At 34.6% G+C, this 15,475-nt stretch overlaps 1 protein-coding gene across 8 annotated transcripts in view; it reads left to right on the forward strand.

The window, feature by feature from the left end:
• SENP6 (SUMO specific peptidase 6) overlaps nucleotides 1-15,227 on the forward strand; it is a 116,972-nt gene extending 101,745 nt beyond the window's left edge. For all 8 annotated transcript variants that reach the window (XM_034991337.1, XM_034991340.1, XM_034991345.1 and 5 more), the window contains 6 exons: nucleotides 2,228-2,658; nucleotides 9,081-9,184; nucleotides 10,986-11,074; nucleotides 11,433-11,501; nucleotides 11,603-11,753; nucleotides 14,063-15,227. In XM_034991337.1, the coding sequence (XP_034847228.1) occupies nucleotides 2,228-2,658; nucleotides 9,081-9,184; nucleotides 10,986-11,074; nucleotides 11,433-11,501; nucleotides 11,603-11,753; nucleotides 14,063-14,272 (1,054 nt within the window). In that variant the 3' untranslated portion in view covers nucleotides 14,273-15,227. The remainder of the gene's footprint in view (nucleotides 1-2,227; nucleotides 2,659-9,080; nucleotides 9,185-10,985; nucleotides 11,075-11,432; nucleotides 11,502-11,602; nucleotides 11,754-14,062) is intronic.
• The last annotated feature ends 248 nt before the right edge of the window (nucleotides 15,228-15,475 follow it).

Here is a 15,475-nt window from a genome sequence, read left to right on the forward strand (position 1 = left end):
GATGTGGGGCTCGATCCCAGGACCCTGGGATCATAACCTGAGCTGAAGGCAGACGCTTAACCATCTGAGCCACCCAGGCGCCCCAAGCCTAACTTCGTCAGAGCTATATATTTAAGTCAAACATAGTGTCATAATTTAAAACCAAGTGTAAAACTAATTCTTAATTTCTTCATTATCCTCAAAAATAGGTTTCTTGGCAGTAATTTGTCATAAAGACTAACATGTGAGCTGCTTGCTTAGGTGAAAGAGAAGATACACATAGAGAGCTATTTGTCAGAAATGAATTATAAAAATTTAAGGTACACACTTTAGCAATAGAGGCACATTCCTCTTAGTGTATCTGCGGTGGATTAAAGCTATGATTAATCCTTCTAGTTACCTTGGTGAAAGAGAATGAACAAAGATGTAGAGTCAGTAAAGGATTCTGCAAAAGAACTATGCCCCTAATAGATGAAGAATAGCCTCCAAATCCTGAGGGTTCATTTTGTTTTGTTTTTGAGGAGCTAAAGCCACAAATAGGTCTATTCGCTAATTATTTTAGATAGGCTGCTGTGTTTTTGCTGTTTTATTTTTAATTTTCTTGGTAGTGGTAGTTTCTTAAACTTTAAAGTTTATAAGCTATTTGTTAAAAATTGATAAGGAAAAAATGTCAACATTTCGATCCAGTCGATCTTAAGTGAAATTACTTGTTTTAGTCTCTTCTCTCACTGGTCGTTTAAGGTCAATGTGTAGCTGCTATTAAAAGGGATCATAAAAGCAAAATCCTGTCACTTAGAGGTTGAAAATAACCTCAGTTATATCTAATTCAGGTTTCTCCTTTCAGCTAGGTAAAGAAAGAATTTTTCTTAGTTTTTAGGTGTCTAACAGAAAATTTATGCCTTGTACATATTAGTCATAGCTAAGAAATGTTAAAAACTGTGATAGACTTTGGTTATACATTTAGATTGAGAACTGCTATATTATCCCGAATTAATCAATTTTTAAAACATATTTCTTCACATTTAACTTTTTTTGACATTGAGCTGTGACTTACAGTCAGCCAAATCTTGGAATATAGTGAGAAAGATGGTGTGTTGCTCTTTCTACTACTCTAGTCTGACCTAAGTCCATAGGATAGTGAGGGTTAATAAAGAACAAAAGAGAAGCATTCCTCCATCTCGCCTTAAAAATACTGAGGATGAAGCCAGGCTTTGTCACCCTTGGTTTATGCTATCTGATGAAGAGACAATTAGTGTTTCTTCATATTACCTTGGAGGAATTTAACATTTTGTAAAAGTGAGAATATAGAATAACTTTTGTTCATATCAAGCTAATGCATTTTTTCACTCCTCAAACACCTATTGAATACCCTATTATATGACAAACACTGTACTCAGCTAATAAGTTCTCTGACATCTATAGCCTGTTCATTGTATCCTAGCATACAACAGTGTCTAGGAAATAGTAAGCCCCTAATAAAATTCCTCATTAGATTAATGAATATTAGCCAGTGTTAGCTGTACAGCTTTTTACTCGTAGCTTCTAACCTATTATTGGAAACCATGATACCTGAATTTAGCTTTATCAGGAGCACCCACCTGATAGCTGGAACTCTACTAATACTAAAGTTTTATAATGATGCTTAAATAGATATGTTATTTCATTTTAGTGGTATATACATCTCAATAAGCATAAGACAAAGAATTATTTAATATTTTCAACATTAAGCAATGCCTAACCTTATTCTTAAGAAAAACAGACATGGGGTAAAAGTTTTTTTAAAAGCTATATTATATGTGCAATATTTAGAAAAATGCTTAAAATTATACAGTCCATCTAGACTTCTGAAAACATTTTAGTCTTGAGGCTAGTTTTTTATTCTTTGACATAAATAGGTCAAGGGGAAGGTTAATGAGAATGGTGAATTACAGTGATCTAATTTATATTTTCTTAAATTGTCTAAAAATAAGAATGAATTTTTCATTCAAAAAGCAATAAAGTTTCAAAGGATGTTTGCAAAAGTGAATGCAGGCTACATAATTCTAAAAAAAATTATGTTCTTTTTGAATAGACATTATATTCTATTAATGATCATATAAACAAGTGGATTCATTTGAGAATTGAAAAAATTGGGTGTTCTTAAGAAATTTGTTGACAGAAGCTTTAGAAAAAATATTTCAATTGATATTTATTGCCAAATATAATAAACTCTCCTAATATATTCAGTAGTTTCATTTGTTTTTTACAGTGCACACTGGTTTTTGGCTGTTGTTTGTTTCCCTGGTTTGGAAAAACCAAAGTATGAACCTAATCCTCATTACCATGAAAATACAGTCATGCAAAAATGTTCAGCTGTAGAGGACAGTTGTATTTCTTCTTCTTCAGCCAGTGAAATGGACAGTTGTTCACAAAACTCTTCTGCCAAGCCTGTAATTAAGAAGATGCTAAACAGAAAACATTGCGTAGCTGGAATTGATTCAAGTGCCGAACAGGAAGAAAGTGACCCTCATTATCGGAGAAACATAGGCAGCGTGAAATGTAGTCTGAAAAAAATAAATCATACTGCAAGTGAAAATGAAGAATCGAATAAAGGAGAATCTACATGCCAGAAAGTTGTTGATAGGACTAAAAGTGAAAATGGCCTACAGAATGAATATTTAAGTTCTATGCACCATACAGGTACGTTTCTAAATGTTTTGAAAGAATCAAGGAATTCAGAATAAATTGGATTTTTTTATATAGGATTAAGATTTCAGAGCATACTTTTTTTTTAAAGTCAGATTTATCGAGATATGACTAATTTACAGAAACATTCACCCATTTTGTAAGTATAGTTCAGTGAGCTTTGATAAATATGTACAGTCATGTAATTTCTACAGTAAACAAGATTTAGAACTTTTCCATCACTCCAAAAAATTCCAAATTGTACTACAAGGTCTACATTTTTCATTTATAGCAACTTGGATTTATTCTTATTTCATAGGCAGTTTACTGTATTTGGCACAAATAGTAGTTGGACAGTCTTAGATCTATAAGGCAAATTAGTTCATTCTTCTCAATTTACAGATGGGCAAATAGCGATCAAATAGCGAGAGTCAGAAATTAAAGCCTTTTCCTCCAAAATAGTTGTTGACATCAAATGAAAGGTTAGTTCCTTATTTCTCACTCTCTTTCATGTTTCAGTGGGAAGAAGGGTGCTAGCCCAACCTCTGCTTTTTTTTATTTCCATTCAGTTCTAATGAATTGAATATTTTCCCTTGAATCAGTTCCATATTTCTAGCACTTGTTAGAGAAATCTAAAGTGTCTCTTCCAGTACTTAAGTTTCATATCAAATCAATTGTGTAATTTTCTCTCGATCTCAAAAGTAAAATAATTATTTCATAAAATCCATAATATGCTATGACATGTGCCTTGCTTATTAAGCTATGAATAAATCTACATTTTCTTTGGAGGAAAAAAGTCAGAATAAGGCATAGAAGAAATTATGTGAATTCAGAAAGAACCTATAAAAATTAAGAAGGCTGGTGCACCTTGGTGGCTCAGTTGGTTAAGCGTTTGACTCTTGGTTTTGGCTTGGGTCATGGTCTTGGGGTTGTGGGATCAAGCCCAAAGTCAGGTTCCATACTCAGTGCAGAGTCTGCTTCAGATTCTTTTTCCCTCTGCCCCTCCCTGCTCACGTGCTCTCTCTAAAATGAATAAAATCTTTAAAAAAAATTAAGAATGCTGAACATAGTCTTGGTACTTTTACTGCCTTATTTTAGTAACTCAGAAAGCTGTTGAGTTTGATAAAAATATTTTTAGGGCACCTGGGTGGCTCAGTCATTAAGCGTCTGCCTTCAGGGCTCAGGTCGTGATCCCAGGGTCCTGGGATCGAGCCCCGCATCGGGCTCCCTGCTCGGCAGGAAGCCAGCTTCTCCCTCTCCCACTCCCCCTGCTTGTGTTCCCTCTCTCACTGTGTTTCTCTCTGTCAAATAAATAAATAAAATCTTTTAAAAAAATTTTTTTTATTTGTTTGACATATTAGCTGCATAAATCTGACATTAGCCCTAGAGTGATGATCTTTGTGCCCTTTGGGAGATATAAGATAAGCAGCAGAAGGGGGAAATTTAGCAGTTACAGCAAAAAAGTACATGTAACAGATAAATATTTGCTTTTCTAACTCACTTTTCAGTCTATTTCATTAGGCAGGAAATGTAATGAAGATAGACAAAGTAGGTAATCACCGAGTGCTGCCTATATTATTTTTCAGTTTTCGTATTTTAATACTTGAGTAGAAAAAAAATAAGAGGCAGTAAATAGTCATATTAAAGATTAAATACCATTTTGGCACTCTGAAGCCTAAGCCTTCAAGGCAGTATGAATTGTTTCTCATTCCCTTGAAAACAAAGTCTTGCCAGTTAGCACATGAAAAAATGATGGACATCATTAGACATAAGGGAAATATAAATCAAAACCACAATGAGATACTTCTTCATATCACACTAGTATGGCTACAATCAAAAAGTCAGATACTAACAAGTGTTGGTGAGGATGTGGAGAAATCAGAGCCTTCTTATATTATTAGTGGGAATGTAAAATGGTGCAGGTGCTTTCTTTGGAAGACAGTTTGATAGTTCCTCAAAAAATTAAATGTAGAGTTATAATATGACCCAGCAGTTTCACTCCTACATATATATCCAAGAGAAATAAAAACACAGAAACTTGGGCATGAATGTTCATTGTAGCATTATAGTAGCCAAAATGTAGAAGCAACCCAAATGTTCATCAGCTGACAAATGAATAATCAGTTAGTGACATATCTATCCACTGAAATATTATTAGATCGTAAAAAGATATGAAATGCTGATACATGCTACAACATTGCTGAGGCTTGAAAATATTGTGTAAGTAGTCACAAAAAACCACGTATTATACGATTCCATTTGTATGGAATCTCCTGAACAGGAAAATTTATAGAGTAGATTAGTAGCTGCTTAGGGCTAGTGTGGTGTGGCAAATAGGAGTGTGAGGGGGAGGTGGGGGGGAATAATAGCTGAAAGGTACAGGGTTGGTTTCTTAATGACGGTCAAAAATTTACTCTGATGAGGGACGCCTGGGTGGAATAGTTGGGTAAGCATCTGACTCTTGGTTTCGGCTCAGGTGATGATCTCAGGGTAGTGAGATTGAGCCTGGCATCAGACTCCATGCACAATGCAGAATCTACTTAAGACTGTCTCTCCCGGGTGCCTGGGTGGCTCAGTTGGTTAAACGACTGCCTTCGGCTCTGGTCATGATCCTGGAGTCCCGGGATCGAGTTCTGCATCGGGCTCCCCGCTCAGCGGGAAGCCTGCTTCTCCCTCTGCTTGTGCTCTCTCTCTCTCTGACAAATAAGTAAATAAAATCTTAAAAAAAAAAAGACTGTCTCTCCCTCGGGGCACCTGGGGGGCTTAGATAGTTAAGCATCTGCCTTCGGCTCAAGTGTTGATCTCAGGGTCCTGGGATCGAGCCCCACATCAGGCTCCCCACTTGGCAGGGAGCCTGCTTCTCCCTCTCCCTCTACTGTTCCCCTTGCTTGTGCTCGCACTCTGTCAAATAAATAAATAAAATCTTAAAAAAAAAAAAAAAAGACTGTCTCTCCCTCTATCTTTGCCCCTCCCCCTGCTTGCACACACGCTCTCTCTCTCTCAAATAAATATTTAAAAATAATAATTAATGGGGCACCTGGGTGGCTCAGTCATTAAGCGTCTGCCTTCAGCTCAGGTCATGCCCAGGGCCCTGGGTTCGAGCCCCGCATCGGGCTCCCTGCTCCGCGGGAAGCCTGCTTCTCCCTCTCCCACTCCCCCTGCTTGTGTTCCCTCTCGCTGTGTCTCTCTCTGTCAAATAAATAAAAAATCTTTAAAATAATAGTAATAATAAATAAATAAATAAAAATAATAATTAAAAAAATTTACTCTGATGATAGTTGCACATATGTGCAGATATATAAAAACAACTGAATTGTATACTTTAAATGCGTGAATTGTATGATATGTGTTATATTTCCATAGAACTCTTTAAAGTTCCCCTTTGATCAGTAATCTCTTACTATAATGTGAATTAAAATTAAAAATGAATTAAAGTTCATGACCTAAAGCAATGGGACAAAGCCTACAGCTTCATATACACAAACCCCAGAAACTTCTAATGGCCCTCTCCTTCAAATTAATGTTCTAGTTGAGTAATATCCAGTTAAATAAGTAAGTATCCTCACTAATCCTAGTGGAGATCAAAGTAAAGAATCCTCTGTTTTACAAAGTTTGACCTTTTAGTATCTGTTTATCCTTTTTTTTCCAACTATAGTTCGTGTATTTGTTTTTTTTTTTTGTTTTTAGTTTGTGTGCAACCATATCAATTCCATCTTCCTTAAGGGAAATTAACTTACCTTTATTGGGTGTGATTCACTGATATTTTCTATTCTTTTTGATGCTTGCCTTAACCCAATGATGATAGTGTCCCACAGTTTGAAAGCTAGTGCTCTAGACTGAGTCTGCATTTCTGTGTTTTCATCAAATGTTTCCAAGGGATCGCTCACCCAAAAGCACTCTCAGGTGCTTTTACTATCTCAGAGAGCTTGGTTAAGTAGTCTGTCTTATATAAAATGATGGCATATTAAAAATGAGGATAAGAAGAGCTTATAAAAATTTCTGTGATTATGATTACTATTTCAATAATTGATTTCTGTTTTGCCTGGGAATATAATTGACAGAATTTAAACAAAGCATTTTATTATATTTATTTATTTTATTTTATTTTATTTTTTAAGTAATCTCTACACCCAACATGGGGCCCAAATTTACAACCCCAAGATTAAGAGTTGCACACTTCACTGACTGAGCCAGCCAGGCGCCCTTAAACAAAGCATTTTAGGTAGTTTTAATATAGTTTTAACTGTCGAACACACAGAGTCACAAGTGTTGACTCCTGATGTCAGATAACATGCTGTAGTAAATAAGTGGGAATTGTACCTGGGAGTGATTAAAAAAACAGTTGAGGGGCGCCTGGGTGGCTCAGTTGGTTAAGCGACTGCCTTCGGCTCAGGTCATGATCCTGGAGTCCCTGGATCGAGTCCCGCATCGGGCTCCCTGCTCGGCAGGGAGTCTGCTTCGCCCTCTGACCCTATCCCCTCTCATGTGTTCTCTCTCATTGTCTCTCTCTCAAATAAATAAATAAAATCTTAAAAAAAAAAAAAAAACAGTTGAGTTATCACCTCTCAGCGTACACCAGGATACTTGTTTACTTCACTATTTAAATTATTTTTCTCCCTTTTTTTAAATGCACATATATTTAATTGTGTAAGGTTTATATTTATATTACACAGCTTCTGTAGATATGAATAATTGGCTGCTAGAATAACTTGATTATAATCGATTCTGAATTGCCTGAGGATTTGGACAGATATTATTCAAATACAGATATTTTAGTTTCAAACAAACATAAAAATACAGATTTTTGAAAAAAAATGAAAAGGCTATTTTTCATATAAAAAGATTTACCATAGTGCTTTATTATTTATTTTAAATAGTACGTTTTCAATCACAACATTTAGAGAGAGAGACATCTTTCTTTTCAGGAGCATGTTTTATTTTGCTGTCTTCCCACCCCATCTTGCTTATATTAATATATTTAAATCCTCTTTAATAACTTACACAAAAATAAACTTTTATCCTGTCTAAAATACCTTTAAGTCAATACGTTTTGAAGTGGAAAAGGTATACTCTTTAATAAACAGATCACTGAATTTGGTATTTAAGTCCCTCGGTTTTCATTATTTTCATGTAAACCTTACATTTCTTTGAAACCTTATATTTCTTTGAAACATATTTCATGTGTGATTAGTGTCTTCCAGCAAAATATTTTATTTTTAAAGATTTAGATTCTTGAAACTGACCTTTAAAAGTATCAATTTCAGATTTTTCTTATGAGTCATTTCATGTTACCAGCATCGATATTTGGCTTGTCTCATTTTATTTTATTGAAAAACCAGTGACTATAACAAAACATGACGGAAAAATATTCAGGGGTGCCTTAGTGGCTCAGTCAGTTATGAGTCCGACTCTTGATTTCAGCTCAAGTCATGGTCTCAGGGTCATGAGATCGAGCCCCATGTCAGGCTCTGCGCAGGGCATGGAGCCTGCTTAAGATTCTCTCTCTCCCTCTCCCTCTGCCCCTCCACTCCTCACTTGTGCACTCTCTCTCTCTCAAAATAATAATAAAAAATAAATTTAAGAAAAAGAAGGAAAAATACACAGAGTTGGAAAACTCATCCATAGCTACTATTCTAATCATGATTATTTTCAGTTTTGTATTTTTCTTTTTATTATTTGTCCCAAAACAAACCTGTTTAATTTAATTTTAATCATGTTTTTTATTTTTATTTATTTTTATTTATTTATTTATTTTTTAATTTAAAGATTTTTATTTATTTATTCATGAGAGACAGAGAGAGGGAGAGAGAGAGGCAGAGGGAGAAGCAGGCTCCCAAGGAGCAGGGAGCCCAATGCGGGACTCAATCCCAGTACCCTGGGATCATGACCTGAGCTAAAGGCAGACGCTTAACCATCTGAGCCACCCAGGCACTCCCCTTAATCATGTTTTTTAATCTGTATTATATAATTTTTCACAATTTTATAATTTTAATTTAAAAAATGTATAATATTTTATGTTCTACAATTAGCTAACTGTTCCTATCATTGGACGTTAGGTTATTTTTAGACTATTGTAGCTTCTGTTACTAAAGATAACTAGCATACCTAGCACAAAAATGTTTTAATATGCATACATGTATATATCTGTATATATTTAAATATACATATATTTATAATATAATTGATACCTAGTTTTAAATTTTAATAGAATTAAATTTTAATGAATAAATTTAATGAATTCTCTGAGTTGTAGAAGCAACTTTGTAATTGATATTGAATCCAGGTTTTTATTAGAAGTAAGTTATATTTGAAATTACATGTTAATGCAGATTTTATATCCATAATTACTATATAATTAATTACTAGCATTTTAATATCATATACTATAAGTTATGTGCATGTCCTTTTTTAAGTTATATAATGTTTCTTATTTATAGATGGCTTAAGCAAAATTAGACTAAACTATAGTGATGAATCAACTGAAGGTAGCAAAATGCTTGAAGATGAACTCATCGACTTCTCAGAAGATCAGGATAACCAGGTAAAACCTAATGCTTAGCAAAAAGCTCCAATATCTTATCTAATTAAGTTTTTCTTTGGAGTCCTATAAGTGATTCCTTCTACCAGTAACTCATGCCTTCTGAATTTGGGTCTCATCTCAAAGCACAAACCTGAGTTTTTAATTCAGAAGTTGCCAGGGTAACTGTATAGGGTTGTTTTGTTTTATTTTTCTTTTTAGGGTTTTTGTTGTAGTTTTTGCCATCGTGGATTAAACTAACATTACCTACCTCAGAAAAGTTTTAGTACAAAATTGATTCTCCCACCTAAACCCAGCCACTACCCCCACTAACCTTGCCATTCCTTTCTCTTCCTCTTTTAAAAGTACTTATGGGTCATACTTAACCTTAACCTTTGGTCTAACTTATTCAGGAGGCAAATGTAGATACTTGATTATGTGGTGATTTCAGCACAGCAAAATTATTATTTTTCCCACATTTCCAGTGAGTCTTTTCTTTCTTCTAGTTTAATGTATATGTATCACGGCAGGAGCATATAATATTTAGTTAAAACTAACATAGGTAAATTCTCCTATTTCCTTAGAGTTCCATTTGCTCTAGTATATTTTACTTACACCAAGAATAAAATGTATTTTTAAAATATTTTATGACTTCAGTTAAAGAAGGCTTTATATTGAAAGAAAAGTTTATAAGAATCTTAACAGCATTCCATTTCTTTAATCTTTGACCTTTCTTTAGTTTTTTGAATAAACTTTGAGTTTATCTAATAGTGAAGATAGCTTTGTACTGCACCCATTTTTCGTTTTGCAATCCTCCAGTGAACAAAAGCCCATTTTTTGTTATGTCCCTTGCTGTATAATGTATGTCTAAGAAATACAGTTTTTCTCTGCAACTTATACAGGCATTTATATATGGGTTATATTCAAGGTTTATAATGAGTGCTGTTCTTATGCTCCTTTGGTTGTAACAGTTATATGAACTAGCTAATCTGTGTTTTATTATTATTTCTATTGCTGATTATTTCATTTATAAGGTTGCCAGAAACTTTCTAAAGAACAGGGAAAGCCAAGCCTTGTTTTACATTCAAGATAATCTACAAAATAAGACACAATGTCATTAAGTTGTCTTCTCTTAAGTGAAGTGCATATATGGTTCTGTTAAGGTGTTTCCAAAAACCCTTTAAATATTTCTGATTGAAAAAATTATTTATGTAAAAGAATAATAAATACAAGTCATTCATGTTCCTATTGTGAAACAGTTGTTTTAGCCAACAAACTAAATTTTTGTAGAAATATCTAAAATCAGGCGCCTGGGTGGCTCAGTCGTTAAGCGTCTGCCTTTGGCTCAGGTCATGATCCCAGGGTCCTGGGATCAAGCCCCGCATCGAGCTCCCTGCTCCACGGGAAGCCTGCTTCTCCCTCTCCCACTCCCCCTGCTTGTGTTCCTTCTCTCACTGTGTCTCTCTCTGTCAAATAAATAAATAAATAAAATCTTAAAAAAAAAAAAAAGAAAGAAATATCTAAAATCAGAGCAGTAGTATTTGAAGAAGAATCAGTCATACTATATTCAGTCTTTAAAATTTTCTTTTACTTGAAAATAGATATAATAGTTTTCATAGCCTTCTGATCAGTAGTTTCTTTTCATTAAAATATCAGTGTTGTGGCATTAGATAATTAGAATCAAGTGACCACATTTTCTCATGTCTGGTGACTATTAAATAGAAAAAATTTCCATGCTACAAAGATTTTTATCATCAATAGTGCTATTTTGTGAGGTTATTATTTAGACTGTATATCTTCACTACTAACAGGCTGTCTTTTATAGGATGATAGCAGTGATGATGGATTCCTTGCCGATGACAACTGCAATTCAGAAATAGGACAGTGGCATTTAAAGCCTACTATCTGTAAACAGTAAGCATTAACTTTATATCTTGCATACTGCATGATAAATTTTATTTACACACCCTCATGGAATAAAACATAACTGGGCAGTTTTTATTCAAACAAGTCCTTAAATGTCACAAAACCTGGGGGCGCCTGGGTGGCTCGGTCGTTGAGCATCTGCCTTCGGCTCAGGTCATGATCCCAGGGTCCTGGGGTTGAGCCCCGCATTGGGCTCCCTGCTCAGCGGGGTGTCTGCTTCTCCCTCCTGCTTGTGCTGTACTCTCACTCGCTCTCTCTCTGTCTCTCAAATAAATAAATAAATAAAATAATCTTTAAAAAACAAAAACATTATAAAATATTAACATTTGGTCATTTCACCCTGCAGACCTTGTATTCTACTGATGGACTCACTTAGAGGCCCTTCTCGATCAAATGTTGTAAAAATTCTAAGAGAGTAAGTTCAAAACCATAATTTGTACTTTGTATTCTGGTGGGAATGAGGGACTGTTTGTGTATTTATATATGTATATTCTTACTATATGTGCATTATTGCAGGTATTTAGAGGTGGAATGGGAAGTTAAAAAAGGAAGCAAAAGAAGTTTTTCCAAAGATGTTATGAAAGGCTCTAATCCAAAAGTACCCCAGCAAAACAACTTCAGTGATTGTGGTGTATATGTGTTACAGTATGTAGAAAGCTTTTTTGAGGTGGGTTTCAGTATGTTGGATCTGATATAATAAATAATAAAATAGTGTATAGTGACTCCTTAGACAACACGGGTTTGATTTTTTTTTTTATAAATACAGTACAGTACTATAAATGTATTTTCTCTTCCTTGTGATTTTCATAGTATTTTATTTTCTCTAGCTTTATGTAAGAATACCATAATATAATACATATAACATAAAAAATATGTGTTAATTGACTGCTTATGTTATTGGTAAGGATTCTGGTCAATAGTAGGCCATTAGTAGATAAGTTTTTCAGGCATCAAAAGTTCTTTGTGGATTTTGGACTTCACAGGGTCAGTGCCCCAAGTCCCCACATTGTTCATGGGTCAACTGTATTTGACCTTATATTAATGTAAAAAGCACAATAAGGAAATATTTTAAAGAATTTTAAAACCATTTCAAAAATTTTTCCAGGAAGCAGAAACTCCCAAATCGGAGAATTTTTAAGGCATAAAAAGACTATTTATATTTTATCAAATCCAAGGTTTGTTGACTTCATTCTCATCACTCTGATAACTCTCCCTCTCCACTAACTCTTCCCATCTTAAGAAATCTCTCCCATGATTCAGACTTTCACCCTCTTTTCTCCCCTTTATGGATATATTTATGGAGAAGTATTTATATTCACTGTCTTCATTTCCACAAATCCTAATTCTTTCTCAGATCTCTGTAATCTGGCTCTACTCTCATCCTTATATTGAAATTGTTACCAACCTCCCAGCACCACTTGACACTGTTGACCATTCCTTCTTCATAATGCTTTCTTCCTTTGACTTCAGGGATACAATACCATACCTCTCTTGGATATTTTTTATAGTTATCTTGACTCTTGGGGTGCCTGGGTGGCTCAGTTGGTTAAGCGTCTGCCTTCGATTTAGGTCATGATCCTGGGGTCCTGGGATTGAGCCCCCTGTCAGGCTCCCTGTTCAGCAGGGAGCTTGCTTCTCCCTCTCCCCCCCCCCCCCCCCCCCGCTGCTCATGCTCGTGCTCTCATGCGCGCTCTCTCTCTCAAATAATATCTTTAAATAAAAAAGATAGCTATCTTTAAAAAAAATTACCTTGACTCCTTCCTCTTCATCTATCACCAGTATAGCGCTCAGTTCTCTGAATTCTATCACTTAACGTTATTTATGTTCAATTCTTTATCCCTGCTGCCACTTTCTAAGCCCAATAACTGGCATCACCATTCTAAATTGCTGCACCAGTCTCTAAGCGTGCTGCCTTTTATATTTCACATTTGTTTTCCAGAAACTGAAATCTAATCATTTTACTCCTGTTGCTCTTGGGCTAAAGATGAAAATGCTTCACATGGCCGATGTGAGCCAACTTCCGTCGAAGCTTCTAGCTTCATTCATTTCCTACCATTCTTACTCTAGCATTCTGTGTATCAGCCACCTGAATGTCATTAAGTTTCTTGTATTGTGTCATGTTTTTTCTTGCCTCTAGCCCTTGATACATATGTCCCTACCTGGGGTGTTCTTCCCAGTTGCTTCTGTCATTCTTTACTGGACTAACTCCTACTCATTCTCCAGGTCTTAGCTTAAATATCACTTCTTCTTGGAATTGTGTTAAGCGCCCAGGCATGGATTTTCATAGGACTTTCTGCTTTTACTCTCAGAATACTTGTCATGTCCATTGTTTTTAATTGTTATCTGTCTATCTAGACTAGGGTCAGCAAACCATTAAAAGGGCCAAGTAGTAAATATTTTAGGCTCTGTGGCCATACAATTTCTATGTCTACTCTCTGTTCAGCTATTGCGGCATGAGCACATCCACAGGCGATGTAAATGAGTTATTGTGGCTGTGTTTCAGTAAGGCTTTATTTACAAAAATAGATAGTAGGCAGAATGAGGCCCACTAGCTGTAGTTTGCTGACCTTTGATCTAGACTATAAGATCTTTAGGCAGGGCGCCTGGGTGGCTCAGTCATTAAGCGTCTGCCTTCGGCTCAGGTCATGATCCCAGGGTCCTGGGATCGAGTCCCACATCGGGCTCCCTGCTCGGCAGGAAGCCCGCTTCTCCCTCTCCCACTCCCCCTGCTTGTGTTCCTGCTCTCGCTATCTCTCTGTCAAATAAATAAATAAAATCTTTAAAAAAAAAAAAAAAGATCTTTAGGCAAAAAACTGTCATTATCTCCAGTGCCTAGCATAATATCTGGCATGAGATAGATAATTAAATACTTACTAAATGAGTTATTGATTTTTCATTTTTAACTCTGGAATGCTTTTGTGATTGAAACTAAAATATTGTAATTTTCTAATGTACATTTAATATTTTTATTCCCAGAATCCAATTCTCAATTTTGAACTACCTATGAATTTGGCAAACTGGTTTCCTCCCCCAAGAATGAGAACAAAAAGAGAAGAAATCCGAAACATAATTCTGAAGCTTCAGGAAGATCAGAGCAAAGACAAAAAGAAGCATAAGGACACTTACTCAACAGAAACATCTTTAGGTGAAGGAACTGAACAATATGTCAATAACATCTCAGATTGATCCATTTCTGATGCTTGTCAGTATTGCCTTCAGAAACTGAGTGACTTTCAACTTTGGATATAGACAGTAAAGAACTGAAGTGTTCACTACTCAGAGTGATCTGGAAATGTTAATGCTTGTATAAATGTCATATAATTAATTTCCAATGGAGTATGTATTAAGTAAAAGTTTGTAAATATGTTAATGAGGCCAATTTTTCCAGCATTTATAATTATTTTTTTCACTTGTTAGGAAGCTTTTGTTATGTATTTTCTGTTAATAGTACTTAAAACTGCAACTTCTAAACACAAAATAAATAAAAAGAAAATATTTATAGGAGGAAATGATTAATTTGATATTCTTTAGTGAACTTGTATTAAATTCCTTAGTGAGTGTGACATATTTCATGGGAATATTCAAGTATCTATGATAATCTTTTGACCTTCTGCATTTGTTCTAAAATAACTTGAAACATGAAAATATGATTAAATATAAGACATTTTGGACAAGAAAGACATCTTCATATGCTTGTATAGTGGAAAAAAATAACAGCTTTTTAATTCATACACTCCCTTGTGTTCAGAGAACCCCAAAAATGTAATATTTATAATTTTACACAAATATTTAAGAAGCAGTATTAAGAGAAATTCAAAGAAAAATAACCTTGAATTATACTACTAAATAATAATTATACTTTATCATACCTTATTGTCAAGTACATTTCTGAAGACATCAAAGACTCAGGTTAAAACTATTTTGGTAAGTGCAGCTTAAATTTCAAATATCCCATGTTACCTTTCTATATTATAGCTTAAAGTATGCTACAATCTGTGTGATATAGTTAATTAATAAACGTTTTTAATCTGTGTGGACACAGGAATTTAAATAGGAATTTACTATTTTTTGTAATGGCTTTTGCTATTTTTTCATTGCTCATTTTGTTCTCGTTATTTTGATAAACAAAGTATCAGATTTCTGTGCTTGAGTTTTTTAGTGTAAATTATTTTTACATGTAAAAGTACTGTCTTTAAATTAGTTGCATAATGCAGAAAAAAAAATCTACCTTGAATTCCCCTTTAAAAATACTAAAATGTGATGGTTTTGATGACAGATTTACAACTCATGTAGGGATTGTGCATATATCTGCTGAAACTCTTATTTTCAAATGAAATATTATACATTTCTTTTGAATTAACTTTGAGACTTGAAATATATATTTTAAAA

This window comes from Mirounga leonina, unplaced genomic scaffold, assembly GCF_011800145.1.
Source record: "Mirounga leonina isolate KUSES-001 unplaced genomic scaffold, KU_Mleo_1.0 Mir_53, whole genome shotgun sequence".
Classification (NCBI taxonomy): Eukaryota; Metazoa; Chordata; class Mammalia; order Carnivora; family Phocidae; genus Mirounga; species Mirounga leonina.